General features: G+C 37.6%; 1 protein-coding gene across 1 annotated transcript; it reads right to left on the bottom strand.

The window, feature by feature from the left end:
* Nucleotides 1-6,914: 6,914 nt before the first annotated feature.
* On the bottom strand, nt 6,915-14,752 carry LOC140138121 (uncharacterized). Its single transcript, XM_072160042.1, has 5 exons — nt 14,612-14,752; nt 9,191-9,296; nt 8,449-8,516; nt 7,723-7,839; nt 6,915-7,034 (listed from the first exon to the last, which is right to left on the bottom strand). Exons 1-5 carry the CDS (start codon nt 14,612-14,614, stop codon nt 7,014-7,016), a joined length of 315 nt encoding a protein of 104 aa, XP_072016143.1. The 5' UTR covers nt 14,615-14,752; the 3' UTR covers nt 6,915-7,013.
* Between the last annotated feature and the right edge of the window lie 4,456 nt (nt 14,753-19,208).

The raw sequence follows: 19,208 nt of genomic DNA, 5'->3' as shown, positions 1-19,208 counted from the left end.
TAAATCCAAGGCCCTGATAACTTTTATGGTAACAAGGTTCCACTGTATAAAGAAGTATCAACAATGTGATAGAAGTCTGTCTGGCATTGGGTATTAAAAATATCAACATTTCTTTCTAGGTCAGTAGGAAAGATATTTAAGTCCTATTTACTTATTATTACACCTTCATGTATGGTATTCTTATACCATAACTCTGCTTCACCCAATTAAATAACTGACCATATGAAAACAAAAATTGGGTTTGAGGAAGTCAATTGTAAGGCATAATATGAAAAAAATAAAGAAGAGATGTTGATGCTGTATATAAACTGACTAGTATTTGTACCATGTATTTGGCATGCAATGTTAATTCAGTGTGTTGAATTCACAAAAGTGTCATTTTGTGATACATTTACTAAATTTGCTTTTGTGTACATGTCATGATGTGTATTTGTAATGGACAACTTAAAGTAACTGTATGTATTCCATATATATGTCATTTATTCCTTGTATGTTATTTGTATAAAGTTGTAAACTTTCAACTAATAACAATTAACATAATTTGTAATGCATTTATTATAGTTGTAAACTTCCAACAAACAATACATGTTTCATAGTATCATAATTTGTGATGCATTTATTAAATTGGCTTTTGTACACATGTGTTTATAATGGACAAATTTAAGTAACCATAATGTATTCCATATATATTTCATATACTGTACTCCTACTATGTTATTTGTATCGTAAGTTGTAAACTGAACAAAGAAAATTCATGATAGTGTTATTTGTGATGGTTTTACAAAATTTGCTTTTGTATGCACATGTGAATGTAATGGACCAAATCAAGTCACCATGTATTCCATATATACTGTATAGGCCTACTCCTTATATGTTATTTGTATAAAGTTGTAAACTTAAAGGAGTTGTAAAAATAAGGAGTAGATAAAATTCTAGTACTTGCAGAGGATTAACGACAGTTTGTACATATCGCCGCCATCTTGTACCTGTATGCATGCATGCATTGTATTCATCATTTCATTATATATCATTGTTTAACAGTGAAGTTGGTATCTCACAGTGGACAATTGTGATGTGGTTTGGTATAACGAAAGGAGACACTTTTGTGCAGGATCGAAATGGAGAAATAGCAAAAAAATCTGCCTGGGGATTGTCAATAATATTTCTAAAGGCCGATATCTCAGTTTCCACTTCTATAATACAGGGATGTGAAATCTCCTCTTTTAAGATGAATTCCTCTTTTTTGGACATTTCTTTGAGGCAAAATTTTAGCTATTTCTTTCATTTTCAGCCCATTTTGAGCATATTTCAGTGCTTTCCCCCTTTTTGAACGAAGTTCCTCCATTTTTAATAGAGGTCACTCACACCTCTGATAATACTATAACTTGTGAACTCAATATCTTCACTTAGGAATGTCCGATTTCATTGGGGAAAAGGTGTGTAGAGCAAAATATCTCTATATTTAAGATATGTAAAACACTCAAAATTGACAACCTGCCCAAAAGTGTCTATTTTTGATATACCACGTCACAATTGTTTAAGTGTTTGTGGAGACCTTCAGATTTCTGATCTGCTTCAAATATGCATGGATTTGTTTTCATTGTGGAATTTAGATCAATAATATTGGTTCATAAATATCATATTCATATCAAAACCATATAGATATTCTTTGAAAAGATATGATGCTGTAGCTACAATTCTCTTGACCCAGAGGCTGACAGTGAAATTGTTCACGCAGTCTTTTGACAAGTTTTATTAGTTACTGAATTGCTATTTACTTTTCTATTGGTGCTTTTTGAAATGGGAAGAAATGAGATAAATCACACATGCAGAAACTTTATATCGCATCTTTTTTAGCTTCACTGACTCTTTAAAATGATTAGATAACTTGCATAGTGTGTTTCACATCCAAGCTGAAATATTTCAAAACAAAAGTCATAATTCAGTTGATTTCTTTATTTGTGTTGTTGATGTGGTGCTATGTCAAACCTGATAAAGCCGCCAGTAACTTTTTCAACTCACTTTGCTGTGGACAGTGGTGTCTGCTACCACCAGGGTGGCATTTCCAATGCAATGTAACATTCACCACCATACCACAAAGGCACTGTGGGCACATACAATCAGTGCATGTATTCCAAATGATGGCCTCAATGAGGTCAGTAATCTTTTAAGAATAAGCATCCCAAGTGGCTGATGTAAAGAAGTTGAGACATCACACTCGTATCATTGTACATAATGATTGTAATCATGAATGTACATGTTGTCACATGCAGTGATAAATGTCTGCAAAAAGTTCATAGAGGGCAACATACATGTATCATATGAAGGTGGGGTACAGATTTTCTTTTTTATTTCTAGTATTTGCCTCAATTTGAAATGGATCAGTAATCTTTAGATGAGTTGACCTGAATGTTTATCAAAAAAGGCAAGGGACTGGTATATCGATATGCTTCAGCGAACTACATTGGCCTTATTGTGATGTGGCAGGAGTTTAAAAGCATGGACATGAACAATATATATGATGCGTGCGCATACTGCCAGACAAAAAGCAATGGAAATTGTAATGCTGCGCGCTCATACTGCCAGGCAATGACGTCACAAGTCAACTCATCTATACTAAGATATTTTCTTATTTAATTGTACACTAATTGCATGTTAACCGGATCTGTAGATAGATTAATCATTTTATGATTATAAAAAAGAGGGAAGCTATGTCCTCGTAATTATATGATACCTGTTAGATCAATCATGCAATATTTACAAATTGACAATTGCTCTTGCTGTATATTCTTCCAGCCGTTTGATTATTAATAATTATTGATCATTGTAAAAATTATAAATTTGTTTTGAAAATTTATTACTGGGGGGTTGTGTAAATGTGAAATTTTAAACCTTGCCTATATTAGGCGTTTGAATCATGGCAACTCTTCTTGTAAGTTACAACTTTGTTTCAAAGATTTGAAACAAACTAATGAATGTGTGTAATTGTCAGTGTTTCCACATTCTAAATTATATCACTCCTACAGAATTCTAGACGTCTCATTGGTTGATTGCCATTCAACATTTTGCTACATTATGTATCAATGCGCTCTTTGATATTATTAACCTTCCTTATATGGCATGTTGTGTACATTAGCCATACAAAGTATGTGTGTGGTGCACATGCAGTGAAGAGACTGCTTGCTAGCTATATTTGCACCTGCCTTGCCTCTTGGGTAAATTGATCTGAATAATGTAATGGCAAACCTTGTGTCAAACTATATAATTCTTGAAGTTACAGAATTTGTGTATGAGTGATATAAAACAAATATTAACTGTATTAAATTTGTGTAATGGTAGAAATATAATCACTCGGTGAAAGATTAGATTATATTTCTACCAATTGCCTCAGTTATTTAATATTTGTTTACCAGTCTACCCCAGGCCCGGGACCCCAGAGTGTACTCATTATTCCACTGAAAATATAGGTTTGAAAAGTAAGGTTAAAACCATAACAAGTGCCTAAGCTAGTAATAAATATGTGCTTTAAAATTTGACCTGAGGTTTAGTAAGTTTTGATAGAATCTGACCTACTTTGGAGTTCACCAGCAGCTGTAATTATTATGTTCTACCGAACTGTCCAAAATGGTGGGTCAACATGATGCTATATCTATACTAGGCACTGATGTGATGACCATAACACTACCTTTTGTGTGAAGCTGACAGTGATAACCCATGTTACGCCACTGTTCAATTTTCTGCAGGACTTGGTAGTACAAAGTTAGTGTTCTTGGCTTAGATTTGTATATTTTTGGCCTTAAACTAAAGCATGTTGTATAGTATGTGTGCTTTGCTGGTAAATCTTGTGTTTGTGTTCATAATATTGTATGTCATAATAAGAATTGTGTAATTCATTAGTCCCTATGTGATATGATCTGATGATCCACTCAAACTGAAGTATGACATTTTTGAGTTATTACCATTACTAACTTGTTCAGTACCCAAGCTTACTGATGCTGAAATATGTATTAAAATCCCTGGCAAACTTTGTTGCAAAGTTTCGAACTTTTTATGTCATTTTTTAAAATGTTTTTTGTACCTTGGATCAGATTGTGTCACATATTGTTAAAGACAGTAATTTATAATTACTCAAACATGGTAGACCCTCTCAACCAATGGATAAATTAATGTTGTTATTTAACTAAAAATCAAGTTCCTACTTTTGATGTGGTAGGATTAGATGTGGAATTTAAGACCTTCAGAAACAGCAATTATTCAAGCAAACCAGAAAATGTAACATGATCAATTTCCTTTCAACCATGTTTGGACACTTATGCCATTTTAATTAAAGGGTAAATTGTTGCAATTTTGAACTGACCAATTAATCTAATTTTTCTTACCATTTTAGCGACTTGTAAAATCTTTTTAATCTACAATCCTACAAAAGCATCTATTTCGTGATTTGTAAAATCTATGAAAACAAAAAAGACCTAACCATTTTGTGTACACATTTTAAGAATGACGTCAAAATATTCCTGTAAATAAAATTGTATTTTAAAAATGCATATTGTAACCCAACTAATGAAATAAAATAATACCATTAATCTGTATCAAGTGTCTCTTTGTGTTTTCTTGTAAAATTTTCAGAAATTACACTTGGCATCTTTGGGTATTTGTCAGATGTATTATGGGCCCTCCACCCCACAGCATTGATTCCTTTGCAAATTTCCAAGTCATTAACAGGAAGTATGGGTGGAGGCTTGAGGCATCCAAGTGGCTGCATTTGCACAAATTTACAGAAATATGAAGCACCCTAAACCACACCAATGGTGCGCCAGAGAATTCTGGCACATAACCGGCATTCAGCGTAAGGCTTGCATCACCTTCCCATTGACCTATTTGCTGTGGTGGTTAAAAAGAGTGGGGTGGGCCATTCAGTAAGACAACTTAACAAGTCACCAAAAAGATCAGGCATGAAAACTACCTAGAAAAAAAAACACTGAAGTTTGATTTTGTGCTGAAAATCGGCGGTGCAAATCATTTTAAGTGGTGCAGAATGGTGAATCATATACGTTGTTGTTCAAATTGAGTTATAAACCATACCAACGTGTTCCCCTGGTCACAGGGATGCAGAAAAAGTATAGTTGGACCTATCTGTGATGTACAGTTCTCAAGTTATAAGCAAAAAGGTCAAAGGTTTGACCTCTACAGGGGTCAAATTTGAAAACTTGCTCCAATTATTGTCAAAATGGTCTCAAATTCTTCCTCTCGGCATATATTTGATATGGAGCTTAATATGGTCTTGACCCATATGCCTGTGCAACCTTGGGAAGCAAACTTCCTACATTATGTAAAACCTACCTACAATGGAATAGTATGCGGAGAGGAACAATTTAAGACTATTTTGATAACAATCAAAGCAATTTTTCAAATTTGACCACTGTAGAGGTCAAACCTTGACCTTTTTGCTTATAACTTGAGAAGCGTACATTACAGATAGGTCACACTATACCTTTTCCAAATCCTAGGAACACTTTGGCATGGTTTATAACTCAATTTGAACAACTTTTGAATTTTGTCCCTGTATAAAGGTCGATGACCTCTACCTGCCATCTTGGAATGAATTTAATTTGGCCCTGGATCCAAATTTGTTAAGCATATCAAGAGCTACATCTGTGCCAATTTTGGAAACAATAAGATTTTGAATAAGACAGTGCCAAGTCTTTGAATTTGTGATTGCATTAAAACATGCAGTTTGCCGAATATCACTTATTGCCTGTTAGGTCCAACCTTTATATTTAGGATGTGACAAAAAGTGTCATCACAATCACACACACCCACACAAAATAATGCTGTATTTCAGGAAGCACGGGTGTACCATTCTGGCAGTTGCCACAACAGGAATGTAACATACTCATTATCAACATGCTGCAGTCTTGTACAATTTGTCCAAGGTATGCACATTTTGCGTAAGCGCAGCGTACTATGCGTCATGTATTAAGATGGTCATGCATTTGTGTGTGCCTAGCAGTGTGTCAATTCATTTTAACATTACGGTGCGTAATTTACTGCATACTTTACTTCAGTGGACAAACTGTATTTGAAAATAGTAGGCTAAATTGTTACCAGCCAGAGGAGCATGTACAGTGGCAACTCGTTAACACGAACCCTCTTAACATGAAGTTCCTGATAACAAGAAGTATGTTTTACATTCCCAAGCATACATTTTATTAGAACTGGATAACACTAACTCCTGATAACAAAAGTAAAATTTGAATTCTGCACAACTTCGTGTTAATGAATTTCCACTGTAATTAGCCAATTGTAGCAAGTGCAATGCAAATCTTCCCTACTTTTTGTGGCATCCATCCAACATAGAATTCAAAACTACAGTGGAACCCAGTTTACACAAAATTGCTTAGGTCTTGAATTTTATAAGACAGGTCATTACACTGATACACCTATGTAATAGCAGTATATGCTTGGGACTTCAAAAACATTTGTGGCCTGCTCCCACAAACTTGAGTATAAAGTCGCAAAGTGGTAGTTTAAAGACCTGGCTGCTGAGTTGATGTTCTTTATTTGATGCACGCATCTGCACTGCATGCACCCAGTACAGTTAGTCCTTTGTGAATGCCCTATTGTACATGTTGTGTTCCATTCACAGAGGACATACTACTGGCATACAGAGTGTCCCATAATACTCCCATTCACAAAGAAACTTCTGGCATGGACAAAACAGGTGCGCACAAAACAAAGAACATCAATTCAGCAGCCAGGAGTCGCAATAACTACTAACTTGCGACTTTTCACTCATTTCGAGGGAGCAGGTCACATTTTGTATTAACAGTTCAATATTAAGTGTTAAAGAGTTTCCACTGAACAGGCTCTACTGAAACAGTACTTAAAACAGGACAAGAGTGAGACAAAACAACTGTTTTTTATGATCTTATTATACACATTTTATTCAGACTATGACCCAAAGTTGATATTTTACTAAGAGCAAAACACCTGACGCATCGCACACAGCACATCTAGAACTGGATCATTTGTCCCTGTAGAAAGAAACAAAGAGAAAAAAAATGCTTCAGATTAAAAACATGCCTTTATCCATGATTTTTAGAATTACATATTATTAATAGTACAATTCCTTAATACAAGAAGTGCACAGGCAGTGTCCTGTGGAAAACCTAAGCATAAATTCTGCTTGTCCTTTATAAAATATTTAAGTTGTCTCAATTCAAAGTGTGATATTTTCGGGTGCAAAAAATTCCAATTTGATTTGAAGTTGTTTACTCTAAAAAATCATATGTATTCTCCATTCCATCAACATGCAGATCTTGATCACTGTCACCACTACAGTAGTGAATTCACTAAAAAATATTCAGAATTGATCTTGCTGAACAATAGCAATATAAATGTAATCTGTCCTTTCATTTTAAACAATAACTTACTTCAGCAAAGATGCATTTTTGCTTACAGCACATAATAATTGCACTTCAAGCCAGCCTCAGTAATGTTTTACCATCACTAGGATCCACAACATGCCCATCTATCAAGGCACAGTTCTTTAACCCCAATACAATTGCACATTCATTGAATGACCTTTGAAAATTTGGGTACAAAAACTCGTTACCCTGAATCTTGAGGTCAAATTTTGCACTAGTGATTGTTCACTTGAGGATATTGAATTATGCCATTGGGATGAGGTCATTGTGGTCCATAATGTATGGTGATATTTACCTTTCTCTTCTTGTCTCCTCCGAGTTCAAAATGCTTACATCTCTTTAGTGACAACTGTTTCCTGGCTTTGCAGTCGGTGCACTCCATTCTCAACACAATCTTCTTAGTTGTTTTAGCCTAAACATAAAATGATAAATTATACAGTTTTAATAACATGCAACTGTAACTATGCTCATGAATTTGAACTGCCCATCATTAGAACCTGCACTCTTGCAATAGATAAAGATCTGCAACAATGTTTGCAGTAAATCAGTTTTGCTCACATCCAGGATAAAACCTGGGCAAATGCAGATAAGACAGATTAACACTGTGAACATACAAAATTTGCCTTAAAAATGACACAGAAGGATGGTGGAAAGGCCTTATGCTGATTTCATACTTTCTGCTGCTTGCCGCTGCTGCTCAGCGGCATGACTCTGAAAGCCAATCTTGCCACTCAGCACCGCTCAAAATCGTATTTTGTTCTCATACGTCCGAGCCGTACCGCTTCAAGTTGACTTAAATTCAACTCCAAGCGGTACTGCCGCCACGGCAAAGCGGTGAAGTGATCGATATATCGGCTTGCTGCTGGTCACCGCTAGCGTTTCTGGTGCGACTGCGTAGTAAAGCAAAATCATCTTCAAAGCGGAAAGCGGTAGGAAAGTATGAAACCAGCATAAGTCAGTGACCTGTCCACCTGTCTTTTGGATAGGCAATCATGAACTTGGATGGACTGAAACAACCTACCTTTTTGTGGAAAATAGGTTTGGTTTGACCACCATATCCAGACTGCTTTCTGTCGTAACGCCTCTTTCCTAACAAAAGAAGAACACAACATGGCACATTATTTTAGGCCTTTAAAGATAAAGTATTTAAATCACAATGGAATTGTTAACTACAAGCATTCTTAATTACACTTTTAAGTCAATATTCTTAAAACTGGTTGGTCGTCTGCTCATCACAGTTATTTTTGCGATTTGGAGTGAGAGACACATATTCGCGAATGTTTTTATCGCGATTGCCCAGTCCTTCCCTATTCTTGTAATACATTATTGGATATATTTGCGAGGTGTTGTTTTCACGGTTGGAGCTCTAATCGCGAAAATAAAACCCTTGCGAAAATTGATCAGGTGTTTGACACTTTTCACTAACTCCAGCAGAATGGGAAACCAATTTGAATTGGTCAACTCTTGTTTCAGACACCAATCTAGAATTCCTACTTTTACCAGTACCGCTAATTACAAAATATTTTGAGTGAGATTTATGTCAGATGAGTAAGTTGACATAAATATCAAGGTTACCTCATACCCATTTGTATACTTCTCCAGACCTTGGGTGTCTAGATTGAGATACCTTAATTATGTTATCCCTAAAATTGAAATCATGAGCTTCTTTTAAAACTACATGAGTGAATCAGGATGCGCTGTTCCCCTACAACGGAACGTATGTGATTGTAAATAGGTTGACGAGTTTCCTATTAATGCCTTACCTTGTGCGAAGAGGGAGGCTTTGCCAGTCTTGTACTGGGTCACCTTGTGCATTTGGTGCTTTCTGCACTTCTTGCAGAAAGTGCGCCTAGTCTTGGGTACATTCACCTATAACAAGAAACAATAAAAACAAGTCATTAAAAAAGATTCAACATAATGGTTTAGCCATACTCAACTTAGGAAATTTGTTATCTTTCTTACTAATAATTCTACAGTTTTTGTCAAAGAAGAATGGCACTTGTTTACATTTTGAGAGTGTGCAGAGCATAAGTTTACACAGAAGTGGGGTTCTGAATGGCTGAATCAATCGTCTGACAACAGTGTTCGATTTACCACCTGCATACCTGCACCAGTGCATGTAACATTCCCTCTGTGCATGCAGCTTTTCACTACCTGCCTGCACGCGTGCATGTACGATTTTAGCGCTAGCGATATGACAAGGCAATATACAAAAGTAAACAAGCAGTCAGTCCGATTTGGAAAAACCCAATCTATTTTTAGCGCAATATCCTGACTTCATTAGAAGGGCTGGCGCCGTCGCGCAATTGACAATTCCCGATACCCCTATCACGTGAGAACTGTCACTTTTTTTCATTGACTTCCCTAGTCTCCTACACAGCCAGTTTGCGTCGGTCTGATACTTGTCGATCCTAACGAACATTCGAGATAGCCACATAGTCTGGTCCGAGACTATGACTATGAGGGGCTAGCGTAATGTGACGTCATCCACCAATTCCCGATACCCTCGCACATGTAGAAGCTGTCATTTTCATTTCATTGAAAAAAAAGAACCGGAATTTAAACTGTGGGAAATATTTGTTTACGTACGGAAAATAATCATAATAATCGCCGACTAGTTCTAGAACAGATGAAGCCACAGCATCCAGTGTTTTGGCTAAGAAATCGGCGAGTGATCGGCATAAAAATGACAATGACAGTGGAGCCGGGAATATTATTGCAAGCTTAACTGACAATGATCGTGATTCAATGTGATTTTATGTTTGCTTTAATTTTGGCGCATGCACACTTTTTGCTGTGCATGTAGAAATTTTGGGCTACATGCACCAGTGCAGGTAGGAAAAAATTTGTAAATCGGACACTGTCTGACAATCATAGCAACCTGTAGACATAAGGCCAAGTAACAAAAATAACATGTATATCGTCCGGACTTTTTCAAAAATCGGTGAGGGAGGTCCTTATTATTTGTTTATTGTGTTATTTTTTTTACCATTCATTTCTGTGTAAAATTGCAATTGCAAAGTGTTTGTCAACACATCATCAAATCGGGGAGGCCCCCAGAGAAGCCCTACCCCTAGCTTGAAGAAAGTGTTTGCAATGTGTTTATAAATGATAACCAAGAACTTCTGAACATGTCTTTTCATCACAACAATTTTAGAAATAAAGTAAGGGAGCAAATAGGAAAAATAACAAAAATATTTGAAAATCTCCAAAAATCGGTGAGGGCGGGGACGATATACATGTTATTTTTGTTACTTGGCCTAAATCTGATTGGCCGATGGTGCGTCAAATCGTTGCCACTGGTCGGCGCAGATCGGCGTTATTGAAGTGACCACAAAGCTCTGCACTAACATTTGACACTGTATGTATATTAAATTTCGATCAGCATGCAGCAGTCTGGGCATGCGCACTTTGAAATTTGCATAGGTTAACTAACGAGCTTCGCCCACATGCAGAATGGCGCGCACAGTACGTTAAACCATTGAAATTATCATCCACAATATCAATTTGATCCATGCATATCGATCGTGCTGTATCACTTCCTGGCAGTGCGGTCAGCTGAATTCTGCATCAAAAATGAAATATCACTCAACTTTACATTAAAAACATTTTTATTTACGAAGCATTTAAAAATCACCAGTTTAATTTACTTAAAAAATTAAATTTTGAAATTTTCAATTAAAAAATTGTGCGTTCTCAAGACAAGTTCTGAGCTAGCTGAAAACTGACTTGACATAGCGAGGAGATAGCGATGAAAAATTTGCTGTACTTGTTAAGAATGATCTAATGGCCGGGGGAAAAAGTATAGGGATCACATAGTGTACAAGAAAATACTACACCGGAATCCAATGTTTGCCAATCTGGAGATTGATTGATTTGCCCATTGGACATTTTGATGTCATTTTTTTAGCAATCTACCTTATTTTTGGATACGATCAGATAATTTATGTTTGTGAAATTCAGTAGAGTTTTCCAAGTGCTCTGGTGCCGTGTATGTCATGTCAGTCACTCATTACATCGGTGCAGGGGCCAGGCGCTGCCCGACTCTGAGCAAGGCGCTGCCCGACCCTGAGCAAGGGACTGCCCCCCCCCCCCGGGACTGCCATTCTTACTCCGAAACCCAGAGTCTGCCAGAGGAGAGCCAGACCAGTGACCGACATGACGGCGTCAGTGGGTGCAGTGAGTGAGTGATGCAATTTAATGATCAAACGAATGCAATAGGAATACTCTGGATTAAAATTGCTCGTAACAAAAGCAGCCCTCTGTTCTTAGGTGCCTACTACAACCCAGATACCTCACTTGAATCACTCAATGAACTGGACGCATCATTGACCAAACTCCATGAGACTTACTCAAGCCAAAGCATGATTTGGTTAGGTGGCGACTTCAATTTGAGGGATATCAATTGGTCGGATCAAACTATTAAGCCTGGTAGTGACATCAGGATTCAGTGTGATGCTTTCCTTGAGATATGTACCAAGTTTCAGCTTGAACAGGTTGTTGACAAGCCTACCCGAGGGAAAAATACCCTCGATCTCTTTTTGGTGATTAACCCTACTCTCATTAATAGTGTTGATACACTGCCTGGGATTGGAAAGAGTGATCACGATGTCGTGAGAATTTTCAGCAGCCTTCAACCAAAACGTAACCGTGTCCAGAACCGCAAGGTTTTTCTCTACTCCAAAGGTGACATAACTTCACTAAGGAATGACCTGTCTGGATTTGGGGCAAATTTCATCAAGGATCAGACCAACCATTCAGTCCAGGTGAACTGGGAAAACATTACCCAGAAGTTGACTGAGCTGATGAATTTGTACATTCCAACTAAGACGACTACAACCAGACAAAATTTACCTTGGTTCAATGCTAGACTTAGGCGCATGAGTAGAAAACTCCAAAAGCTTTACAACAAGCAGCGTATTTCTCTATCTGAACAAGACAAAGATGTCTTCAAACTTTACCGCACAACATACAAAAAAGAACTTCGTCACGCAGAAATGGCATACATAAAAACAAACATGTCAGACAACTTTCATCAAAACACAAAAAATTTCTGGAAAATTGTCAAATCTAAACGTGTTGATAACACTGGTATTCCACCTCTAAACCATAACAACTCAACAACAAACGACACTCAAAAAAAAACAGAAATTTTAAACAATTACTTTCACTCTGTTTATACTTGTGATGACACTGGTAACATTCCAGGAATGGAAGGTGATCCCACGCCAGATATACCTCCTCTCATCATCTCAGCTGAGGGTGTCCGTGATTTGCTTTTTAAATTGGAGTCAAATAAGGCGTCAGGACCTGACCAGATCCCTGCTAGGATCCTAAAGGAATGTGCTGAGGAACTTGCACCAATCCTATCTGCATTGTTTAACCAAAGTCTTCTCACCGGCGACTTACCGCCTGACTGGCGTATGTCGCATATTTCACCTATCCACAAAAAAGGTAGTAAAAGTGCTCCTGGCAACTACAGGCCTATAGCTTTAACATCCATTTGCTGTAAACTGATGGAACACATCATCACCAGCCATATTATGGGTCATCTAGATAACCATAAGATTCTTCATGACTCCCAACATGGATTCAGGAAGAGAAGAGGTTGTGACACGCAGTTGGTTTTGGCTACAAACGACTTAGCTTTATCCTTGAATAACAACAAACAGGTCGACGCAGTCCTCCTTGATTTTTCAAAGGCATTCGACCGTGTGTCTCATCAACGCCTCCTCCAGAAACTTAATCATTATGGGATTACTGGTAACATTCACAGATGGTTACAAAATTTTCTCACTCAACGTAAACAAAGAGTCATCTTGGAAGGAAAGTTATCCTCTGCCTTGGATGTGACATCTGGTGTGCCACAGGGGACTGTGGTTGGTCCTTTGTGTTTTTTGGTATATATCAACGACATGCCTGACTGCATTTCCAAAGGTACTAAGACTCGCTTTTTCATGACGACGCACTGGTTTACAGAGAAATAAAAAATGCTGACGACCCGGTTAGTTTCCAGAAAGACTTAGATGCTCTTTCAAACTGGGGCTCATCGTGGAAAATGAATTTTAACACAGACAAGTGTTATACTATGCATTTCACAAGCAAAAAATCTCATATTGCAACACCATATACATTATGTGGAAACATCCTCAATACTACTGATTCTCACTCATATTTAGGTATCACATTCAGCAACGACATGAAATGGGGTAAACACATAAACAATGTCACTAACAGCTGCAAAAGGGTACTAGGGGTGATCCGCAGAAACTTTAGGTCCTGTACACAAGATGTCAAGTCAAAATTATACCTTTCTCTGGTCCAACCCAAAATGGAGTATGGCTCTGCCGCATGGCACCCAATTACCAAACAAGATACGCATAAACTTGATATGATTCAACGTTCAGCGGCCAGGATGTGCATGAATGATTATTCGAGGGAGTCCAGTGTTACCAGCATGTTAAACAATTTGGAATGGACGGACCTCAACACTCGTCGCACAATTACTCGCCTCTCAATGATGTTCAAAATCACCCACGACCTTGTCGACATAGACTGGAGAAATCACCTTGTTAAGCCCCAACGCACACTTAAACGGACTCATGCTCTTTCTTTTCAACGTTTGTCAACAAGATCCCGCATTTATGATTTAAGCTTTTTCCCCTCGACTACGAAGCAATGGAACGACCTCCCACACGACGCCTTGGGCGCACCTACTCTGACGACATTCAAGACAAAACTCATCAATCACCTGACTTCAAAGGACAATCCAGACTTTAAACTTTATGCTCCCAACCAATCTGTCTAGCGGTCTTGGTCATGTCAACTCTAGTGTGATGCAGAATTCACTGCTTAATTGGAGTATAAATGATCCAGATCCAGATCCAGGGTGTCCTTTTTGACAGGTGTGGGCACAAAGTGCTACAGTCCCGACCAAGAGAATTCAGTATTTACAGTGTCCGAATGTACATGTAACACACTGAACATTATGAATCCATGGGCATGGCATCTCTGCACCCCTGATATCCTCAAAATAGCATATGTCAAACTCTTTCGCAAAACTATAACTACTAACATCTATAAAAACATTATAACATACTTAATACGTATTTTTATTTTCAATTTATGTGTGCTAAGTACAGAGATGGATGGGATTTTGTATCAAAATTTTTCTTTACACTGACCATCTTGGTTTGCCCGATGTAGGAAAGGTCGAGCCGATGGCCTGGATAAAACGGCTGCTGATTGGATCAGAGCTGCTCTTTCCAGCCAAGTCTACTTAGATCAGGAACCCTGATTGGCTCATTTTACAACTAAAGCGCCCTCTATAAAACGATGATCCAGCGATGGGCAGACATGCTAGAACTTCTAGAAACGCTCAAAAGTTCCCTTATTTTAGGTTCTGCAAATCACATAATATTTTTATATGCTTGACAAAGTAATTTTCAAAGTTTTTATTAAGGGATCTGGAATGAGCGTTTTGGCCGTTTCGACAGTATTTTTGTTTTTGTGGGACATGAGAGCACATCAGGCATATCGAAGTTGCATTCTGAATACGAAGAATGTCTTCTGATATCAAATAAATTTTATTTTTTGAAATTCACGATAAATACAAATTGTATGACAAATTATTAAAATTTGATATTTTTCACATTTTTGATATATAACAGTCTTCGAAGTAAATTTTATAAATCTAATGATATATTCTTAAAGTGTATGTAGCTGGGAGGAAAAGCCGACGATCAATTAAATATTTTGACCTTTCATAGTGAAGATATGGATTTTTTCCCAAAAATCCATATCTTCAATATGAAAGGTCAAAAGTTTCAATTGATCGTCAGCATTTTATCCCACCTACATACACTTTAAGTATAAATCATCAGATTTATAAAGTTTACTTCGAGTAGGCCTACTGTTAAATATCAAAAATATCGATTTTTATCATTTGCCATAAAATGTGTATTACGTTGCGAATTTCAAAAAATTAAAATTATTTGATATCAGAAGGACATCCTTCGTATTCAGAATGCCATTCGATATGTCTGATGTGCGCTAATGTCCCACAATAAATAGGCCTACTGTCCAAACGTTCATACCCCATCCCTTAACCCTGTTTTATTATAATCAAGACAATCTATCATTTTTTGTCTCAAATTGGAACTAATTGCGAGAACACCGCCGGCCGGGCGGGCCCTTTTATATTAGAAAGTCATCATTATCATCATCCCCCTCTCTCTCCTCTCTTTTTTCCTCTCTCTCCCTCCTTTTTCCTCTTTTCCCTTGCACTAGGGGCGGGGCCCAAAGGCAATTTTTGCCAGGGGGCAATAATTCCCCCCTGTCCCCTGGCAGCTACGCCACTGTGACACCATCATGTGCATCAGGTGTTGAAACGCAATTATCTCCGAATTTGGATTGATTCAGACAAGCAAACTTACATACTCATAAAATTTAACTATTGACAAAATGTACAGGGTGTTAAGAAATTAAATAATGTTTAAGCCTGCCGAAACCCATCTTACCGTACATCTCAAATTATGCACTTCTGACCACCATGTCCATTTTAGATATGCTACATCGTGGCTTCCCTGCACACACAGTTTATGCCTATAATAGCTCAATGCAGTGAAGATACCTTTGAGTTGGAGCAAATTTCTCACAAATAGAGGTTATCCGTGTTCTATAAGCTGCATATCCTATCAGCGACTGCTATACCTTGTTTAGAACTTTCAAAAGAAGTACCTGCATGTGAAACCATGACTGTTTCAAAATAGCCCGCCAAAGTCATGCAGGTAGCTCCGACGCCGGGCATTGACTTGGTTTGAATGAGGAATACTACGGGAATCAGCGTCTTTTGTTAGAAGTCACACATGAGTGAAGTGGATAACCTCTATTGGTAGTGATTAATGTAACCAAACTTATGTCATATGATGAAATATAATCATTTGTGAAGATAAAATCCCGGGATAAAATGTGCTGACCTTAACAGATTGAACAATGTTTAAGACTGCCGCTATTCATTTGAAATAAGGCACTTATTGTTCAGCTCCTCTATGGAGATATTTTCCATGGCAGCCATTTATGATCATACTTGAGGTTCCACAAAATACCATGGGTTTTGAGGTCTTTTTTATGTTTTGTTGCATGTCAACAAAATCGTTTAAATCATCAGACATGATCTTATTTTTATGTGGTTATAAGCAAATATAATGTTCCAGATAACGCTAGTTAATAAATACATTTAAAAAAATTACCTTAAAATTGCACTTTCTTGCTAGTATTCCATTTTGGACTTACTTTTTAACATGTTCTAGCAGCTCTATATAAAACCGTGACACTCTAAAGACCATATCTCGAAACGTCCGATTAAAATTATTTAAACGCCAAAATGTTTCTTTCATCAATTCCCAGCCAATAAGTTAGGTCTGAATCAATTTAAAAAGTACTTCAATTTTAAGTGGACATGCCTACAAATAGATAGAGTTTCAATGACAATATCCAGAAATATTGGAATTATTAATAAACTGAAACATTTTGTTCCAAGACATGTAGCCTATTGTACGAATAAACCCTTTATTGTAAACTAGCGTGGGGAAACGCATATAAAATACATTTGGATCGAATGTTTAAACTTCAAAAATGTGCTGAACATTAGGAATATAATTATGTAAAACTAGTTTTACTTGGCACCATAGCAGACCATTATTCATTGAATATAATGAATCTTATAAATTGGACATGTTAGAACGTCGAGTAAAGGACATGAAATACATAGTCACAAAACTAGGAAAAACAATGATTATGATATTCAGAAAAGAACACATTTTGCGAGTAAAGGTGTCATCAGGACATCAGGTCTTACCCTTTGGAATGACCTTCCTCTCGAATTAAAGGAAGGGGGGGGGGGGCAAAGTGAATTTTTTTTGGGGTGGGGGGGGGCAAAATCAACCGTCAATTTTGCGCAAAATTACCGCAAAAAGTGGACATTTTCGTAAAGGGGGGCAACAGGGGGGCAAGAGTTCTGACTGGGGGATTTTCCCCCCATGCCCCCCACCCTCCCCCGTGGCGCCGCCACTGGCACTATTATTATTACAGCTTATAGCACCACAACACTAGACAAAATGTGATAGCTCGCTAAATTGTTCAGAAATAATTTGGTTGGGAAGCTGCTAAGAAAAGGAAGGACTGGGAGGGGAGTTTTGGGCCTTAAAACTTAGGACTTAGGAGTGAGCCAAAAGTTTATTCTTTGGATTTCAAAGAGGGTGAGGCACTGAGGGATAAAAGTTCAAGGTGATTTGGATTACTTTACTTGGAAAACCACTTTTATCACCTACTATATGCGTGCCGACGTAGCAACCTTGTCTTCTAAAAGTTCAAGGGACGGTTCACTTTTTAAAAAGGGTAAATCCAAAATTTACATGGGGGCAGACACGTTTTGTGATATCAACAGGGAGCAAGTAAGGGATAGGATAAAAAGTTTCGACTCGAGGAAACAAATTGAGAAAAACTCGACCAGCATCCCCCTCCCACCAATAGGCTGTGAAAAGCTCGGCCTAAAAGCGTGGCAATAATTGCTTGCCAGGCAGCCAAAAAAATTTCACTTAACCCATTCCATGTCAACTCCAGGGATGTGCACCGCAGCACCTCTTCAATTTTTTTCTTTTTCTGTGTGGAGGTAGATATTGATGAGAAAGTAAAATCCTGAAAATTTGAGCTTCACACTCCATTTCGTTTTTCCGTGGCATCAATTTGAAATTTAGGGGAGTCAGCGTAAAAAATGTGTCGCAACGCGAAAGACGATGTTTGGAGGTCCATAAATGTATAAAGGGAACCCCCAACAACTTTGAAAAGTATGTATCCTGGGGTACTTTTTTGTGTAGAATTCAAATCTGGCATCAGACAACTTGTGGCTTCTTGACTTTAAAAGATATAGGGCCCTCAAAATGCAACTTCGTCCATCCAGGACCAACTGACCAACCATCCCATTTTGTTGATGTGGTTGGAATGACATATAGTTACATATATGTGAGTAGGCAAACATAACTGTTTTTAAAGCAAAGTCATCGAGTCCCAAAGCCAATATCTCTCAGAAATGTTGTCCAAGAACATATTTTCAACATACCTGAAGTTGATGGTGGGGCAAAATGTCTGACATTGGTTTTCAGGGGGGGTCAAAATGTACACAAAATGTATAATTGGAGTTTTGCATGGGTAATATAATATCTCAGCTAAAAGTATTCTAATAGGCTCAATATGGGATAAGAGTAATGTCCTACCAAAGGGCTCTGACTGGCAAAAAATGGACGATAAAATTATTTTTACTTTTGGAGTTCTGACCCCCCGAAGTTGGTCCTGGATGGACGAAGTTGCATTTTGAGGGCCCTATATCTTTTAAAGTAAAGGATTCATAAGTTTTCTGATGCCAGATTTGAATTCTACACAAAAAAGTACCTCAGGATACATACTTTTTAAAGTTGATGGGGATTCCCTTATGGCCCTCCAAACATCGTCTTTCGCGTTGGGACACATTTTTTACGCTGACCCCCCTAAATTTCAAATTGTAAAAACGAAATAAAGTATGAAGCTCAAATAACAGGATTTGGATTTCTCATCAATATCTACCACCACACAGAAAAGAAAAAAATTGAAGAGGTGCTGCGGTGCACATCCCTGGAGTTGACATGGAATGTCTCCCTGGAGCTCCCTGGCTCTATCAGCCTCTATGAACACTGCGAACAGCAAACCCTTCAAATTTTAGGGCATAGTAATTGTATATGACTTTAA

Source organism: Amphiura filiformis, chromosome 17, assembly GCF_039555335.1.
Source record: "Amphiura filiformis chromosome 17, Afil_fr2py, whole genome shotgun sequence".
Lineage (NCBI taxonomy): Eukaryota > Metazoa > Echinodermata > Ophiuroidea > Amphilepidida > Amphiuridae > Amphiura > Amphiura filiformis.
This window is presented reverse-complemented; position numbering and strand designations above follow the sequence as displayed.